This window comes from Cervus canadensis, chromosome 3 (genome assembly GCF_019320065.1).
Source record: "Cervus canadensis isolate Bull #8, Minnesota chromosome 3, ASM1932006v1, whole genome shotgun sequence".
NCBI classification, from domain to species: domain Eukaryota; kingdom Metazoa; phylum Chordata; class Mammalia; order Artiodactyla; family Cervidae; genus Cervus; species Cervus canadensis.
In genome coordinates, this window is record NC_057388.1 from 6,708,875 (window position 1) to 6,727,165 (window position 18,291).

General features: G+C 44.0%; 1 protein-coding gene across 1 annotated transcript in view; it reads right to left on the reverse strand.

The window, feature by feature from the left end:
• The window catches only part of ABCA13 (ATP binding cassette subfamily A member 13), a 417,355-nt gene that overhangs the window by 351,948 nt on the left and 47,116 nt on the right, over window positions 1-18,291 (reverse strand). Inside the window, exons 10-16 of the mRNA XM_043462544.1 lie at window positions 17,242-17,441; window positions 15,498-15,625; window positions 14,708-14,796; window positions 14,184-14,363; window positions 11,670-11,857; window positions 10,429-10,568; window positions 2,180-2,294 (exon numbers count right to left, since the gene is read on the reverse strand). Of these exons, the coding sequence (XP_043318479.1) occupies window positions 2,180-2,294; window positions 10,429-10,568; window positions 11,670-11,857; window positions 14,184-14,363; window positions 14,708-14,796; window positions 15,498-15,625; window positions 17,242-17,441 (1,040 nt within the window). The remainder of the gene's footprint in view (window positions 1-2,179; window positions 2,295-10,428; window positions 10,569-11,669; window positions 11,858-14,183; window positions 14,364-14,707; window positions 14,797-15,497; window positions 15,626-17,241; window positions 17,442-18,291) is intronic.

Consider the following 18,291-nt stretch of genomic DNA (forward strand, 5'->3'; position numbering starts at 1 on the left):
GCTAGTTTGAATCATGGAACATTGAAAACATTTCCTGGGAAAAATTCCATTAGGAAAAATAAAGCTCAACTATGAAGAATTTGAGATAAACCTTACTCAGATCCAGCCGTGCAGAGAAATACATCCAAAACTGCAGGAGATTGTGTTATTGGTACAGAAGAATGCAGAACGATCTTGTTTTTCATTAACAACTGGAGGTCATGGAGCAGTAATAGTCAGATGACTGAGAACAGAGTCAGAACTGCTACTACTAGTAATGATGCTGCCTCCCACATTTATTTCGCCTTACAGTTTATAAAGCACTTTCTCGACTATCATCTTAGTTCATTCCTACAACAGCCCCTTGAAGTAAACATCATTATTTCCATTTCATGAGGAAAGAAACATTTCAGGATTTTTTAAGTTAGCAAATTCAAACTATTATACAGCAGGAACCAGGTATGGGCTGCGTTTTCTCATTTCAAGCTCAACTGTCTTACTATTAATTACACTTAGTGTCCATTCTTCTTCATTCATTCATTAAGTCAACACCTATGTACCTAGCACCTGTCACGAGAGATGGGCTTCCGTGGTGACTCAGATAGTAAAGAATCTGCCTGCAATGCAGGAGACTTGGGTTCAATCCCTGGGTCAGAAAGATCCCCTGGAGAAGGGAATGGTTACCCACTCCAGTATTCTTGCCTACAGAATTTCACAGACAGAGAAGCCTCATGGGCTACAGTCCATGGGGTCACAGTCAGACACAACTGAGCAACTAACACGACTACTATTGTCGTTAAAGACTGTGCCAGCTGCTATGGGTCTACAAATATGAAAGTAAAACATGCTCTTGGAGCATCTATAGACTGGCTTCATTGCTGGCTTTCTGTGTTATTCAGTAGTTAAGACCTTCAGGAAAGTGAGGTATTATAAACCTAACTCATGTGAGCAAAGGGCTGATTCTCCAGAGGGTCCGTCCCCTGCTATTCCTCCTGTGCCCACTAATAGCTGAGCTTCAAAAGCTTCCCAGGGTTTTCCCATCTATGTTCATCAGTGATATTGGCCTGTAGTTTTCTGTTTTTGTTTTGTCTTTGTCTGGTTTTGGTATCAGAATGATAGTGGCCTCGTAGAATGAGTTTGGAAGTGTTCCTTCCTCTACAATTTTTTGAAAGAGTTTTAGAAGGATAGGCATTAGCTCTTCTCTAAATGCTTGATAGACCATGGAAACTTACATTACTGTATGTAAAATAGCTAGCCAGCGGGAATGTGCTGTCTGGCTCAGGAAACTCAAACAGGGGCCCTGTATCAACCTAGAGAGGTGGGATGGGAGGGAGATGGAGGGAGGTTCAAAAGGGAGGGGACATGTGTATACCTGTGGCTGATTCATGTTGAGGTTTGACAGCAAACAACAAAATTCTGTAAAGCAATTATCCTTCAATAAAAAAATTAATTAAAAAAAAAGCTTCCCAGAAGTGACAGATCCCAGTGATGGACAGATGTAATGGGATGTTTCTTAAGCTTTGACCCACACCAGAACCACCTGTAGAATTCTTCATATCTACAGAAATCTGAGTCCCACACACAAGCAAGATTTAGCATGTCTGGGGCAAAGTTCAAGTGCTCGTATTTTCAGCAAACTTTGCAGATCAATTTTATCCATTTCCAAGTTTGAGAACTACTACTCTAAGGCAAAGCCTCTGTCACATCATGTCCCAGCACACCCCACAGACAATAAAGTGTGCTTTTAAGCTACACATGGTATCCATAATTATACATTAAAATGTCCATTTCAGTACATGCACTGAAATAGCATAGCAATATATAATCTGGCAGATTTGGTCCAAAGATCACTTCTCTCCCAAAAGTCTCCAGAACTTCAGGCTCTTAAATCATTGACCCCAAGTGTAAACTCTAAGTAAATAGATAAGGCTGTTTTTCAAAGAAAAATTCTTTTGTGGTGGGGGGATTTTATAATAAATTACATTCTCAAAAGGAAATCTTATTACTACAATTTGTTTCCTTTCAAAATCCATGGAAACACGAGTCATATATTCTATGACACAAATATTTATTGAGAATTGAATACATATGAAAGACTTTATCAACAGCTAAATCAGGATCTCATGTTTTAAAGCAAGCATTTTGTTTATTACAAATAATAGTTAAGTCAAGACTTAGAAGTTGAATTCTGAAAACTCACCTGGACATGGAAGCTATTGGAGTCTTGATCAAGTTATTAAAAAATGCAAAATAATTATCACTGATGCTTTTCCAGTCCATGTTTTCTTTGTAACAAGGAGATTGCTCAGAGAAACCTAAACAGAAAGGCATTTCATATATCAATTTCAAATTGGGTAAAAAAGTCAAGTCTAGTAAAGTGAAAAATGCTATAGCGTCTCAGTTAACATGGTTGAAAGTATAACAAAAGAGGATTAGAAGTCCTTCTGATTTGCCTTCCACGTCTGGCCAAGATGAAGTGCCGTTGGCCATCAAGCAGTGTAGGACAGAGAGCCATGAACCACAGAAAATAAACAAGGTGAGACCTTCCAGGCTGTGACTCAGACAGCAGGAACAGAGCTGGGACCTGGTGGGCATCCTGAGTTGAGGGGAGAAAGTTTAGGGTCCAAGAGACAGGAGAATTGACAGGACAGGGGAGCAGAACTAAGCAAGCTGAACAGCGAGCTTTCTGCCGTCTGCCCTCTCCAAGGACACAGCTGAGGACAAACTGATCCATGCATGCGAAGGGGCTCCCTGAGACCAGGGAAAGAGCCACACCAAAATTAAAGATTAAGTAGCTAGGGACTTCCCTGGTGGTCCAGTGGTTAAGAATCTGCCTCCAGACATAGAGACCAGACTTGTGGACACAGGGGTGCGGGGAAAGAACAGAGTCGGGGAATGGAGAGAGCAGCAGGGAAACATATCCACCACCACATGTAAAACAGACAGCCAGTGGGAATTTTCTGGATGACTCGGGGAACTCAAATCGGGGCTCTGTGACACCCGAGGGGTGGGATGGGGCCGGAGGTGGGAGGGAGATTCCAGAGAGAGGGGACGTATGTATACTGTGGCTGATTCATGCTGATGTATGGCAGAAACCAACACAATATTGTAAAGCAATTATCCTTCAATAAAAAATTAATTAAAAAAAGAATCCACCTGCCAATGCAGGGGACACGGATTTGATCCCCAGTCCGGGAAGATCCCACATGCTAAGGAGCCACTCTGCCACAAGTACTGAGCCCATGCTCTGCAACAAGAGAGGCCACCACAGTGAAAAGCCCACCCACCAACACCAGCGAGAAGCCCCCACGTGGAGCAACAAAGACCCACACAGCCAATGAATAAATGAGCAATGAACTGGCCAGTGATCACACAGGACCAGGAAAAAATTTTGAACCCATTAATCAGACTGGAGTGATCCATGATTTGTTAGACACTGAGGATAAGATCAAAAAAAAAAGGGTCGTGACGCAGTAACGAGATATTTACAACCACTCAGAGCACTGCTCTAGCCCTGCCCAACAAATCTTAAAAGCAAGACCCTAAAGGATCAAACTATTTCAAGCAATGTTTTCGATAAAAGGAAAACAAAATAACAAGCACAAAACAAGGTTAAATTCATAATATTTAGCATTCAATCAAAAATTACAAGGTGTGCAGAAAAGCAGGAAAATGTGACCCATAACTAGGAGAAAAATTAATCAAAACTTACCCAGAATTGACAGAATTCAAGTAGTATTAGTAGAGAAGAGGACTCATCACATAAAACAGTTTATACTATTTAGTTTAAAAACCCCAATTAAAAGGCAAAATTTGTCAGGTCAGACAAAACTAGAACTAGTTATATGTTGCATGTACAAAATGTACTTGAAATAAAAGACATAAAAACTTAAAAGTAAAAAGATGAAAAAGACATACCACCCTACATTTTCAAAAGGAAGCTTTCAGATGAAGTAGATGTCACATGATAATATCATTGCTATTCCATAATCATAAAAGCAAAAATTAATCAGGAAGACATAACAATTCTAAATCTTTATGCACATTATAACAGAGCTTCAAACCACATGACACAAAAACTGATGAAATACAGGATAAATAGACAAAGCCACAATTATAGTTGGAAATTTCAATAGCTCTCTCCAAATAGTTGATAGAAGAGGAAGACAAATATCAGGATATAGATTTCTACAATACTATTAGATAACATGATCTAACTGATGCTTAAAGAATGCCCCATGCAACAACATTGTACATATTCTTTCCAAAAGCAATGGGATGATTTATAAGCTCACGCATATTCTAGACTATAAAATATAATCTCAATAAATTTAACAAGATTATAGTCATACAAAGAATGTTCATTAACTAAATTAGAAATCAATGACATAATCTTTGATATTAATTTCTCATTTTGATAGTAATTTCTCATTTAAGTGCATTTTTCTCTGCAATCACCTGTGTTTTTTCAGTTTTTTAACTTTATTGAGGTTTGATATAGATTTCTAACATAATTCCACAGTGATAAGAGAATAGACTCTATGTGATCTCAATACCTTTAGACTATGAATTTTTGCACCTTGTTTTATGTCCCTGGATATGTTCCAGTATCTCCTAGTTTATAGTCTATGAGAAATTGAATAGAATTTATATCCTACTGTTGTGTGAAAATTGTATAAATCTTAATTATGTTGAATCAGTTCATAGAGCTTTTCAGGTCTACAATATCCTTCTACTTTTCTGTCTATTCAGCCTATTAATTTTTGAGAGTTTGATATTGAAACTTCAACTAAAATCTTAATTTATCTACTTAAAAGATAATTGTAATATAGTGGAACTTTGTCCTGTACTTTCCAAGTTTCCTATAAATGTGTTATCATACTTTCATAATTTAAAAAAAAAGAAATCAATGACATAAATATATCTGGAAAACAGCTTACAGGTCAAAAAGAAATCAAAAGGTAAATTAAAAAGCACTTTAAAATTTTATGAAAATGAAAGTACAGAACACTAATATTTGTGAGATGCCATCCAAGAAAATGTACTTAGGAAGAAATTTATACCATTAAGTTCCTGTATTGGAAAATAATAAAGGTCTCAGTTTCCAAGTTCAGAAAAGAGAAATGAAGAGTCATTTAAACCTCCAGTAAGTAGAAAAAAGAAAATAATAAAGATCAAGGTGAAAACCGAGGAAATAGGAAGAAGAAAAACAATGAGCAGAAAATGAACAAAACCAAAGGCTTCTTGTTTGAGATCAGTAACACTGACAAACCTCTGACAGAGGGATCAAAAAAAAAGAAAGGCATACCTTACTGATAAGGAGTGTGAGAGAGACAAAGATTATACAGATTCTCTCACATTCAGAGAACATGGGAATCGGGGTACTAGCCCTCCACACGGTGGAAAATCCGTGTAAATGTGTAGTTAACCCTCCAGATCACATCCCCCATATCTGCAGATTCAACCAACTGCGGATCACACGGCACTATAGCATTTTCTACTGGAAAACATCCACGCAGAAGTGAACCGGTGCGGTACAAACCATGATGTTCAAGGGTCAGCTGTGTCATGAAAAACGTGTAACACTAAATTAGACACTTCAGATGAAAGAGAAAAATTCCTTAAAGACACAATCTACCAAAGCTCATTCAAGAAGAAATAGACCATCTGAATGGCCTTTAGCTATTAAATAAATTGAATTTGTAGTTTTAAATCTTCCTACAAAGAAAATAAAAGGCCCAGCTGGCTTCACTAGTGAAATTTGCCAAATGTTTAAAGGAGAAAAAATACACAAACTCTTCCAAAAAACTAAAAAGGGGAAAATATTTTTCAACTCATAAGGCCAGGATCACTCTGATAACACAGTAAGATAAAGATATTAAAAGAAAGCAAAGCTACAGTCTAATATCTCTCATAGCACAAATGTAAAGTGTTAAATAAAATTTTAGTACATTGAATTCAATAATATAAAAAAAATCTACATGTTATCAGTTGGGATTTATCCCACTTATACAAAGTTGGTTTAACATTATATATATATATATATATTTCATTATCATCTCAATAGCATAAAAACATTAAATATTAAGACAACTACAGTGAAAAACTACAAGTCATTAAGAGAAAATAAAGTAGACACAAATAAACAGAGAGATACTCTATGTTCATGAGTCAGGAGACTCATTATTACCAGAAAAATGTCATTCTCCCTTAAATTTACCCATAGATTGAATTCAATCCAATTAAAAAATTCTACCAGGATTTTGAGAATCTGACAAGCATTCAGATTGGAAATTGCAAATGACTTGGAATAGCTAAAAACTTAAAAAAAAAAAAAAAGTTGGAAAGCTTACACCACTTGACTTTAGGATTTACCATTAAACTATAATAATCAAGATCAGGTAATACTGATGTAAAGATGACAGGAAGAGATTAAACAGTGCAGAGAAAGACCCATGAATTTGCACAATGTATTTAACAACAGTGCAAATGCAATCAGTGGAGAGAGAATTGTCACAATAAATTTTTCTGGAGCAATTGGATCTCCATGTGCAAAAAATAATAAAATCTGATATATACCTACATCATGTGTAAAAATTAACTCAGAATGCACCAAAGACCTTGTTTAAAACCTAAAGCTATTAACCTTCTAGAGGAAAACATAGCTCAAAAATCTTTGTGACCTCGAGAGTTAGCAAAACTTCTCAGCTACAAAACCAAAATCATGATCCACTGGGGAAAAAAGAAAAAGATACATAGAACTTGATCAAAATTAAACCTTTTGCTCCTGGATGACACTGTTGAGAAAAGTGGAAAGACAGGCTTGAGAGTAGGAGAAATATTAGCAAAGGACATATGTGATAAAAGGCTTCTATATCTTACCTTTACAAGGAAATTTTAGACTCAACAATAAAGAAACATACAGCCTAATTTTAAAACTGGGGAAATGATCTGAATAGACAATTGATGACTAAAAATGCACGGAGGATATGTAAGCACACAAGAAGATAGCGGTTCAAATCCCTAGTCATAAATGCGAATGAAATCCATAAAGAGATTCCACACGGACTAGAATGGCTAAACGTTTCTAAACCGACCTCACCAAGTGCTGGGAGAAAGGGTGCTGGTGGAAACTGCAAAATGTACAACCTTGAAAAACAGTTTGTCAGTTTCTTAAAAAGTTAGGCATACTATATAATCCAGCCATTTTACTTCTAGAGGGTAAAAAAAAAAAAGCATATTTCCATAAAAAACTTAGCCAAAAGCCGGAACCATCCCAAATTGTAAGTCATGTGAATGAATAAACAATCTGTGATGTATCCATACTCAGCAGTCAAGGGTGCGTGTACCACCTCGTGAATGAAGCTGAAGCTAATTAGTTCTAACTAATTACAGTAAGTAAAAGATGTCAGAGAACACACTGTATAATTCCATTTATATATATTTCTAGAAAAGGAAAAAATTAGTTGATTGCAATGAAGGGCAGATCAGTGGTTGCCTGGGGACAGGAGTCAGGGCTGGAATTAACACTGGGAAGAGGTGGACACAACTCTGTCTTAACTATGATGATAGCTTCATGGCTACACACACACACATGTCAGAACCCAATAAATAGTATATCTAAACATGTGTGATCTGTTGTACATAGCAATTATATTTTAATAAAGCTAATTTTTAAAAAGAAATCCTTCTCATTTAAGGCAAGTAATTTAACCCCTCTAGCACCTATTTCAGAGGCAAAATTACATAAAACTTGCAGTTTTTATACTTCACTGAGTTCCCACTGCAATAGATTGGCTTATGTACGTATAATTTCATAAGTGTTTAACAGGGGGAAAACGATGGTAACCATCTCGAAAAAGAGCACAGGTTTGTATGATTAATATCAGATTTTTTTTTAAAGCAAATGCTACCAGAAAAACCAGTCTGTATGGAATAACTTTTTATTCCATAAAAAGTGGATTCCAGAATCCACTAAAGTGAATTCCGTGGTCACTGTTTGTGGTACATTATTACTCTGACATCATTTTTGTGGGGAGGAAAAGGAACTAGCACCTATGGCAACTGCTTAAAAGTACTGCACTAGGCATTTTATGTGCATTAGCTTGCTTAATCCTCATAAGGACCCAGTAAAGTAGACCATATAATTCCTATGCCACCAAGGAGAAAACTAATTGCAATGGGAGGCCAATAACTTACTCACTCAGTAAAGTGTGGTATCACAAACAGGGTTTGCTCCCAACTCCATCTGCCTGCAAAACTGCCTGCACTCCACATTTTAAATACTTACAGCAGAATCCAGTTATTGGAACACTTAGTTAGTATCTCTATTATAGATAAATAATAAATTCTTATCATGTGCAGTTGGTTTTGTTTTCTACTGGAGGAAGGGGAAATATGGAATGTGTAACCTAAAGATGAACGCTAACCAGTAGGCTTTGTTCTAGTACTATGTTGTCTTAAAGTTCACACTCTGATTCAGTACGTCTGAGATGAGCTCTCAGAGGGTGCGGATGCCGCTGATCCAGGGACCACACTTTGAGTAGCAAAGATATATGTGAATCAGGAGTGTGTAACTCATCCAACACAGGCAGGCAAGGGCCCAGAGCCACTAACTTCCCTTGACCATTATTAATCAAATAATTTTTCCATGTGACCATGAAAACTGCCTGACAACACATTCACTACCCAAAGCCTTAAAATCTGAGTGTGTTCAGTATAGAAAGATTTGCAGGTCTGATGTAAAACATGATGTATCAACATGTGTGGAATATATGCAGAACTTTGCATACAGAAAAATGTACAGTCCTAAAAGCATATATTAGAAAAGAAAATCTGAGAATCAAAAATCTAGAAAAAGAACATCAAACTAAATTCACTAGAAGGAAGGAAATAAAGACAAAAAAAGAAATTAGTCAAATAGGAAAAAAACATACAGCAGCAACCAACAAAACTTAGTTCTTTGTCAGGGGAGGCTGTATTTCTGCAATGGAGCACGTTTAGGCAGAGTTAAGCCCCTGCAAGGATCCCTCCAAAGGGAAGTGACTGGTCAACCTTGCAGGCACCACAGTGAGGATTCCTGAATTTGACACTTAGTAGTTTTGTGACCTCCTCCAGGAATGTAATCTGCATGAGCTCTGGAAAGAAGTTATACCCAACTCATAGGTTGCCATGAGGATTGTGTGCGATTACAATACTAGAGACTTCTGAACCTGGGCCTCTGGCTGATGGTGAATATGTCTGTAGCCTGTGTTTCTGGAAATGGTAGAACTGCACAGAAATATGTGACGAAAAGGAGGACAAGGTATTGAAGCAGGAAGTTAACACGTAGGTGGTTGTGTTTTAGTCACTAAGTCATGTCTGACTCTGTGTGAGCCCATTTACTGTAGCTTGCCAGGCTTCTCTGTCCACTGGATTTCCCAGGCAAGAATACTGAAGAGGGCTGCCATTTCCTTCTCCAGGGGATCTTCCCGACCCAGGGGTTGAACCCATGTCTCTTGCATTGGCAGGCAGATTCTTTACACTGAGCCATCAGGGACACCCAACACGTAGGATGCGCCCCCAACGCAGGAGAACGTGGCCAGCCCCCTGGAGGAGCCACGTGGACCCAGCACTGCTACATGGGGTGCAGAGCCTGGAGAGTAACAACAGTGAGCACAGGGACCCCTCTCATGGCTGACGAGCCTGACGCCAAGAACCAGAGACACGGGGTCTCTAGCAGCCCCTCGGATCAGCTTGAGGAGGAAGGAAGGAGTGTTAGACGGACACGGCCACAGAAAAGGAACAGGAAACTGTCATCCCCAGGCCCAAATCCCTAAGTTCAAGACACAGGGGCTCCAAGGAGATGCTGATGACCCCAAGAGACCAGAGCCTGTGTAACACATGGGAACCAGGGCACGTGGTTCCCAAGGTAGATGGAAGCACACCACCAGCTCTAAACCCAGAAGAGGCGGACGCAGAGATGGAGGTGTCTCCCTGCCAGCATCTTCTCTAAAAACAAAGCCTCTCGGAGACCCGTATGATTCTCTGTGAGTTCTGTAGTGGCAAGTTGTAAAGTTCATATTTTAAGGGGCTTCTGGCTTTGAGACTGGTAAGGAGAGAGGGGAGTCTACTTCCACAGGTCTCCGTCTGGCAAGCACACGGCCAAGGGAGGTGGTACCGCACACAGAGCATCTGGGCTTCCAGAGGCTGGGTTACGATGAGTCTGCACAGAGAAGTATCTATGGGCCAAACTGGGCCAGTTTAGGGTGGAAGCAGTCACTGTGCTGGGACCTGTGGTCAGTCCTGTTATCACTGGTGAGAGCAGGCAGGAAATCTCAGCGTGCCTGTGCGGGCAGGCCCCCGCTCTCAGCCCCTCCTTCAGCAGGACTGCTCGTCTCTGAGGAAGCTGTGCTGCCGCAGTGAATGGGGAGGACACGCACGTGGTCGGAGTCGAGACCACTGACTCACCCAGTGAACCGTTCTGGACACCCGCCTGCTCATTCACATATCGAGCCGCTTCGCAAGTCTTCCTGATAAACCCCCTGAAGGCTTTCCAGAAGTGTGTGTGTTCCAGGACTGATTGTGCTTTCTCAAATGTATGAAACATCCTGCAATTAAAACCAATCCAGAAAAAAACAAATTTTAATAATGGCTTTCCAGAAAGTCTTATTACAAACTCATCTAAATACATACAAATGTCTGACAGTCCAGTTAAATAGGAAATTAGAATCTTTGAAATCGTTTTCTCATTTATGAACATTCCCATCCTAATTTGCAAAATGAGGAAAAATTATTTATGGAAATACATAAAATATAAGACAACAAACTGAGAGAGGAGAAAGTGGGAAATTAAAGGATACGACATGGATTTACATGTATTCCCCATCCCGATCCCCCCTCCCACCTCCCTCTCCACCCGATTCCTCTGGGTGTAAATCCACAGCTGATTCATGTCAATGTATGACAAAAACCACTATAATATTGTAAAGTAATTAACCTCCAACTAATAAAAATAAATGGAAAAAATTTTAAAAAAATAAAGGATACGATATGAAGCGAGTTCTGAGTTACGAAAAACACATTTCCTATTTGACATATTTGACTGTGAACATCCTAGCAGCTGAGGAGAATGGAAATTCATTGCACGTACAATCCATGGTTTGAGAAAATAAAAACAAGGCAGATTTTCTGGAGAAGCACCGCTCCTTCGAAAGCCACTTGCTGGCAGTTCATGCCGGCATCCTGGGTGATGTGATAAACAAGCGCCTTGGGAACCATCCTGGTGGGCTAGAGGTTAAGAATCTGCCTTCCAGTGCTGGGGATGTGGGTTTAAACCCTGGTCGGGGAGCTAAGATCCTACATGCCCCAAGGCAACTTTAAGCCCTCTCACCTCAACTAAGACCCAACGCTGCCAAAAATATATATCTTTTTTCTTAAAGAAATAAAGCTCCTTGGACTAAATAAGGGTTCTAGATTTCCTGTGAGAGATTAAGCCGATGGTTAAAAGGGACCGTTTACGATTTTATATTTTGTAGATGCCTTTCAATAGTACCAAACAGGCTAATATTTTTAAAATAGAAAATTAAGGGACTATCTTATTTATAAGTAGAATATGCCATGCTGACCTATCGCTCATATAGAAGAAAGCCACGGGAATCCCTTCAGTTTCCAATTGCGCAGACGTTTTCCACCTAACAGCTACTACTTACACCGTGGAGAAAAGCTGGTCCTCACAGTCAGCAGCGGAGACATCAGCTCTCAGTAGCCGCAAGAGCCGAGTGCAGGGCAGACTTGCTTCCCGCAGCTGCGTCCCCAGGCCCTGCCAGTCTGGGGCATCTTCTGGTATTGAAACTGGCACACCTGTGTGCCCAGTAATGACTGCTTGCAAGAGCTGATTCTGCAAAGGCAGAGACAGCATGGCTTGAGGTCCATAAAGTGATTAAACTGCGGCAACGTGCTCTGTTGCCACTCAGCAGGGGGTCCCTTTGAACTGCGCCGCGTAGGGTTGGGGCCACCGAGTCCTGGTCCTGGACTTGTGTCTCTGTTCACTTGAACAAACCCTACATACAGCCTCAGGCAGACCTAAACCAGACAGCACCTACTCTTCAAGCCCGTCTGTACTGGCTTGCTGCCCACGTGATCCCAGTGGGATCACAGCCTGTAACCGCTCCCTGCAGCTCGTCGGGGCTGGGCTGGGACCCACGTTTAACCAGCGCAGTGCAGAAGGACATGGCCCTTCCGGCCCCACCCTTTCTGAGGACATCGGCTCCCAACCCCACTCCCTTGCCTGGGATCCCAGGCTGCCACAGGAGAAGTGTAGCCACCCTGCTGGGGGCCACGTGAAGAGGCCACAAGGAGCAGAGTGACCCTGGGACTTGGAGGAGACAGCCTCCCCAACCCCTGTTCCAGCTATCCCCCAGACCCCCGCAGCTATAAGAGAGGCGTCCGGTGGGACCATCAGAACCACCTGCTGCACTCTGGGGTTCGTGAGTGACACGTAGCCTAAGCCCCATCAGAAAGGCTGTCACATGTACATAAATACATAAACATAACGAGCTCATGGCACCAGCAGATCCTGGCTCTACTGGCTCCGTGTGGCTGTGCGCTCAGTCGTGTCTGACTCTGCGACTCCATGGACTGTAGCCTGCCAGGCTCCTCCATCCACAGAATTCTCCAGGTAAGAACACTGAAGTGGGTAGCCATTCCCTTCTCCAGGGGATCGCCCTGACCCAGGGGTGGACTCTGAGTCCCCTGTATTGGCAGGCACGTTCCTTACCACTGAGCCACCTGGGAAGCCCATGGGTGCCATGACATAGGCTTTCCAGACACAGAGAAACGTGGGTGGGCTTTTAGTCGGGAAAGAGTTTACAGACCGAGAGCAGAAAACAGCTGTGCCAACAGGCGATGGTTTTCACGCCGGCACACAGCTTCCCTCTGGCCAGCATTCTCCCCGAGTTCTCCTCGCTTCCAATCCCCAGCCTCCTTAAGAGCTCATACATCATCTGCAGGACACTCCCCACCCACAGGCGATGGTTTTCACGCCGGCACACAGCTTCCCTCAGGCCAGCATTCTCCCTGAGTTCTAGCTTCCAATCCCCAGCCTCCTTAAGAGCTCATACACTCATCTGGAGGACACTTCCCACTGGGGACCCACGCTGCCCCCTGCCCTCCTCAGTCAGGTAAAGCATCTGCCTGCAATGCAGGAGACCCGACTTCAGTCCCTGGGCTGGGAAGATCCCCTGGAGAAGGGGATGGCTACCCACCCCAGTATTCTCGCCTGAAAAATCCCATGGACAGAGGAGCCTTCCAGGCTACAGTCCCCGGGGTCGCAAAAAGTTGGACACGACTGAGCAACTACACTAACTGCTACTGCTATAGTCCACTAGTTTCATCTTTTCACTGATTTTATTTCATGGTTTGTATGAAGGAAGATAAACATGAAACAGGAAATACTGAAAGTGAGATGAACTATCGATACAAAAGGATGAACGTTAAAATAACTTCCAGTGTTCAGGAGGGCTTCCCTGGTGGCTCAGAAGGGAAAGAATTTGCCTGCAATGCGGGAGACGCAGGTTTGATCCTTGGATCAGGAAGATAACCTGGAGAAGGGAATGGCAGCTCACTCCAGTATTCTTGCCTTTAGAATCCTATGGACAGAGGAGCCTGGCAGGCTACAGTTCATGGGGTCACAAAGAGTTGGACATGACTGGGCAGACATGACAGTGTTCAGTAGGAAAAATGTGGGCTGGACTTGGCAGGGTCCTTTTCACTAATGCTGCACGCTTCGCACACTTAGACACTGGGAGAAGGAAGCCCCGGGTCCTAGGCGTGATTTAGGGAGAGCATGTGCCCGCCAAGGCCTCCAGCCACTAGAGCTACACCTCGGCCCCCAGCTGACACCTCAGACACGGCTCCACCCGCTCTGGCATCTGCAGCTGGAAATGGAGCAGGACAAGGAGCCTGGACACAGAGAAGCAGACACGGCCTGGGGACAGCCCCGGGTGCTCTTGGGGAGACCCTTTCAACATCAAGTAGATTTTGGCCAGGTGGGGCACACAACCTCCTAAGGCGGCCAGACAAGGGCCGAGGTCCCGGGCCAGCTGGGACTCAACAACATCAACAGCTGCCTCATAAAACCACAGCTCCAGGACAGACATCTTCAGTGAATGTGCCTCCGAAATGAGCCCCCAGGGCCTGGAAGAGGCCAGAAGGTGGATACTCACAGCATCCTGCACGGACCCAAGCAGCTTGTGTAAAGCGCTGGCCTCACTGGAGGGGAGAGGACCACAGGTCAGTCCCCCGAGGGCCTCCTGGACGCCAGCCACCCTGGGACGCAGGGGAACACCCCTCTCGGACAAGCATCCACTGAGGCAGAGAGAAGTGGCGTTCTTATTCATCAGCAACTAAGACAAAGAGAGCCAGGGAGAGCAACGTGAGACAGTTTCTGAGCCAGAGGCCACAAACAGGAGCCAGACTTACAAGAGAAAATGAAGTTCTTCAAAAATTGCCTACTGGGACTTCCCTGGCGGTCCAGTGATAAGAATCAGCCTGCCAATGCAGGGGACACGGGTTCGATCCCTGCTTGGGGAAGTTCCACATACCACGCAATATGGCCAAAAAAAAAGCATAAAAACTGCCTACTGTCCTCTTTACTTTGCTAGCAAAGCAGGAGCAAAAGGAAATACCGCCTGAGCTTCTCGAGTGTTCTAGCCAAGTTGTTTATTTATGATTCATTTTTGTGTTTTACCTTAAAAACCACGTCCTTTTCCAGTTTCGATTGGCCAGGCCCGCGGGATCTAGAGTTGTTGGCAGATGCCTCGAGACAAACGAGGATTTCTGAAGGACAGACAGACGGTTACCGTTCAGCCCCTGGGGCTGCTCCGTGCCTGACTCAACATGTGGCCATCAAATAACAGACTGAACCCTGGAAGCAGGCATGTCAGCAACCAGACTTGCGGTCAGACATTCCTGTCTCCCTGAGGAGGGAGCTGAGAAAGTCACCACGATTCTGGCTCCTCTTTCTGAAGACATACAAGGGGGCATTCCGTCAACCACCTCGCTCCCCCTCCACCATGAGAAGGGACAGAACCCTTAGTGCCCAATGCACACAGCCACCTCCTGGGACCACAGTCACGATCACAGTCAGGAAAGGTGCTGGGCAGACAAGGGGGACTGCCCTTCCCAGGAGGATGCCAGGGCCGTGGGGAGGGGCAAGAGGAAGGGCGCGCACATCAGTCCCGCCCGAGCACCGGGGATGGGAGTGGGTGGGACAGCAGACCTGGTCCCAGGAAGGAGCCCGTCCAGGCCCCAAGGAGGCTGACAGGGAACAGCAGGATGTGATCCCCAAGGCGACAGGCTGTTTATTCAGCCTGGATGTGCTAGGTCTGAAGCACCTCGGGCATGTTTGCCAAGTATGTACTCCACGCCTGCACCTCACCTCCAAACCCGACAGGCGGCAGGCGGCGTGGAGTCTGCCCTCCCTGCGCTCACATTTGCCCTGATGTGCAGTGTGGACAAATAAACCTGGCACTAGTTACCGCGGACAAGGTGTAGATCCTGGGCCACTGCATTTCTGAGAGCCCCGTCTAGCTCGAGCAGTCTCGTCGGGGCCGGCCCCGGAGGCAGCTTCTGGAGGATGCTCTGCAGTCTCTGCATATACAGTAATCTGAGGGCAGAAATATACAAATGAAAGACCATGGAAAGCAGTTCACTTGCCTCCTTGGGAAATAAAATCCCACTCACAGGAGAACGCCCCACGGCTTCAGGATTTCACACCCCCACAGACACAGATAACCAAGTTCCTGACAGATTGTGCCCCCGAATGCTGTGATTTGGGGATTCTTTTAGGTACTGAACATGGATTAAATACTCTCTTTACCCAAAAACAGAAAAGTTTATTCTGAGTAGTGGGTAGAAGAGACAAGGGTTAGGATAAAAATCCAGGTGAGATTTAAAGACATTTGCATGAAACCTGAGTTATTAGAAAACGTTTTGCACAGAAGTGTATTTTAAAAGTGTTTCAGTGTCCAGATGGTGTGTGGTGGAGTCCAGGCTGCCCCACTCCGACCAGACCCCTGCACCCTGTTAGGTGGCTTCCAAAACAGGATGACCACGGGCAAGTCACGTTCCTCCAACTCTGGGTCACTTGGGAGGATGCCTGCCGAGTGGGTTCAGTACTCAGAACATGATGTGCTCACTGATGCCCCAAATCCCTGAGGAGCCAAGAGCGGGGGCGAGGCTCCTGGGGCCCCCAACACTGGTCCATCACAATCCAGGCAGGACCCTGGGCAGAAGGGCCAGGACATGCTGGAAGTTGGCAGGATTGTTAAGGTGATCCCGTGTGCATTAAGTAACAGAGGTGCGATTTTTAAACAGCTTCAAAGTAGACAGCCAAGCAGGGAAGTTTTTAATGCCCTCGTTCGTGTCCTGTATGTGAAGCTCCCGTGAGACAGGACCATGTGTCTCATGACTTCTCCAGCTAATCAGGCAAGTGTCTGCGGCTGGCTGACCCCTCACCCATCCTGTGGTGCTCACCCCTTCCTCCTGTGGGAAGCCTCACCATGGCACCCACATGCCCCGGGCAACCACTCGAGTTTTGTTCTATTCAAAGCAAAGCCCTAACTTTAGGAGTTTAACAGTTGGATGGCATCACCAACTCAGTGGACAAGTTTGAGCAAGCTCCAGGAGATGGTGAAGGATAAGGAAGCCTGACGTGCTGCAGTCCATGGGGTCGCAAAGAGTCAGACATGACTCAGCAACTGAACAACACAAGATTCATCAAATCACTACAAACAGCCACCTCCGCTGAAAAAACAGACCCCATGTTGCTCTAGATTCCTCCCTCTTCCATGTGAGTGAGTGTTGGTTTCAGTATCTTAAACATGAAAACACACGACCCACCTTTCCTATTTCTGAAATATTTGTGGACCTCATGTAAACATTTAAACTACACAAAAAGTTATGAATAAATAAGAAAATAGGTTTAAACTATTTTTGTTCATTTTTAAACAAATATCAAAGACACAAGACCTAAAGATGGAGAATCTGAAAACCTCCTCAAACATTGTACCCTCATTGGTTGTTTTTAACACCTGAACAGGCATGTGGATTGCTGCAAACAGTCCTACCAGTGTCCACAATACAAGCCTCACACTTTGCAGTCACTAACTAGCCCTTTGTTGTCTAATCAGGGGTGCACAGAACGCATCCCAAGAGTCATGCACTCTTTAAAATTGCAGTTGTCAAACCCTGTCGACAATCAAACAGGAAAAAGTGCCTTACATCCTGGCAGGTGTGTGGCTGCCTTCAGGGCCATCTGCCGCCACGCTGTCATTCAGGAGGAGGAGAGCAGCCTGCAAAGCCCTGGCCACCTTCCAGGGCTGGCTCCCCTCCCCAGACTGAGTCCCCAGTGCCTCCAGGCCACGGCCAATCCCCGCCAGGACCTGCTGGAAGAGGCTGCCTTTCCACCACTGATCAAATACCTGCATGTCAAGAAACAAGAACACTGTTATCAACAATAATAAACTGGAAATGATAGAGTTTAGTTAAGAAATAGTAACAGAACTTCCCTGGTGGCACAGTGGAGAAGAATTCGCCTCCCAATGCAGGGGACACAGGTTCAATCCCTGGTCTGGGAAGATTCCACATGCCAAGGAGCAACTAAGCCCCTGCACGACAACTACTGAGCCCGAGCGCTAGAGGCTGGGAGCCACAATCTCTGAGCCCACACACTGCAACTAATAAAGCCCACGCACCCTAGAGCCTGTGCTCCACACAAGGGAAGCCACTGCAGTGAGAAGCCCATGCACCACACTGAAGAGGAGCTCGCACTGCCGCAACTAAAGAAAGCCCACACAAAGCAACAAAGGCTCATGCAGCCAAAAATAAGGGAAAAAAGAAAGGAATAGCAACAGACTGTTCTAGGTGACAGATGGCCTGTTTTTATGTGGTTGGCAGGTTGAAACACCTGCTAACAATTGTATTAGGATTTCATTTCTACCCAGAAATTAAAAATTGCAAATTGCAAGAATGGATGCATGCAAATTTTTCATTGGCCCAACTTCTCTTTTTCCTTCCCCTCTCCCCATTTTCAAAAGAGAAGGTAATAATACTGCTTAGTCACTCAGTTGTGTCCCACTCTTCGTGACTCTATGGACTGTAGCCCACAAGGCTCCTCTGTCCATGGGATTCTCCAGGAAAGAATACTGGAGTGGGTTGCATTTCCTTCTCCAGGGGACCTTCCCAGCCCGGAGAGTTTCCTGTGGCTCCTGCATTGCAGGCAGATTCTTCACCTGCTGAGCCATCAGGAAGTCCAAACGTAATCACGTACAT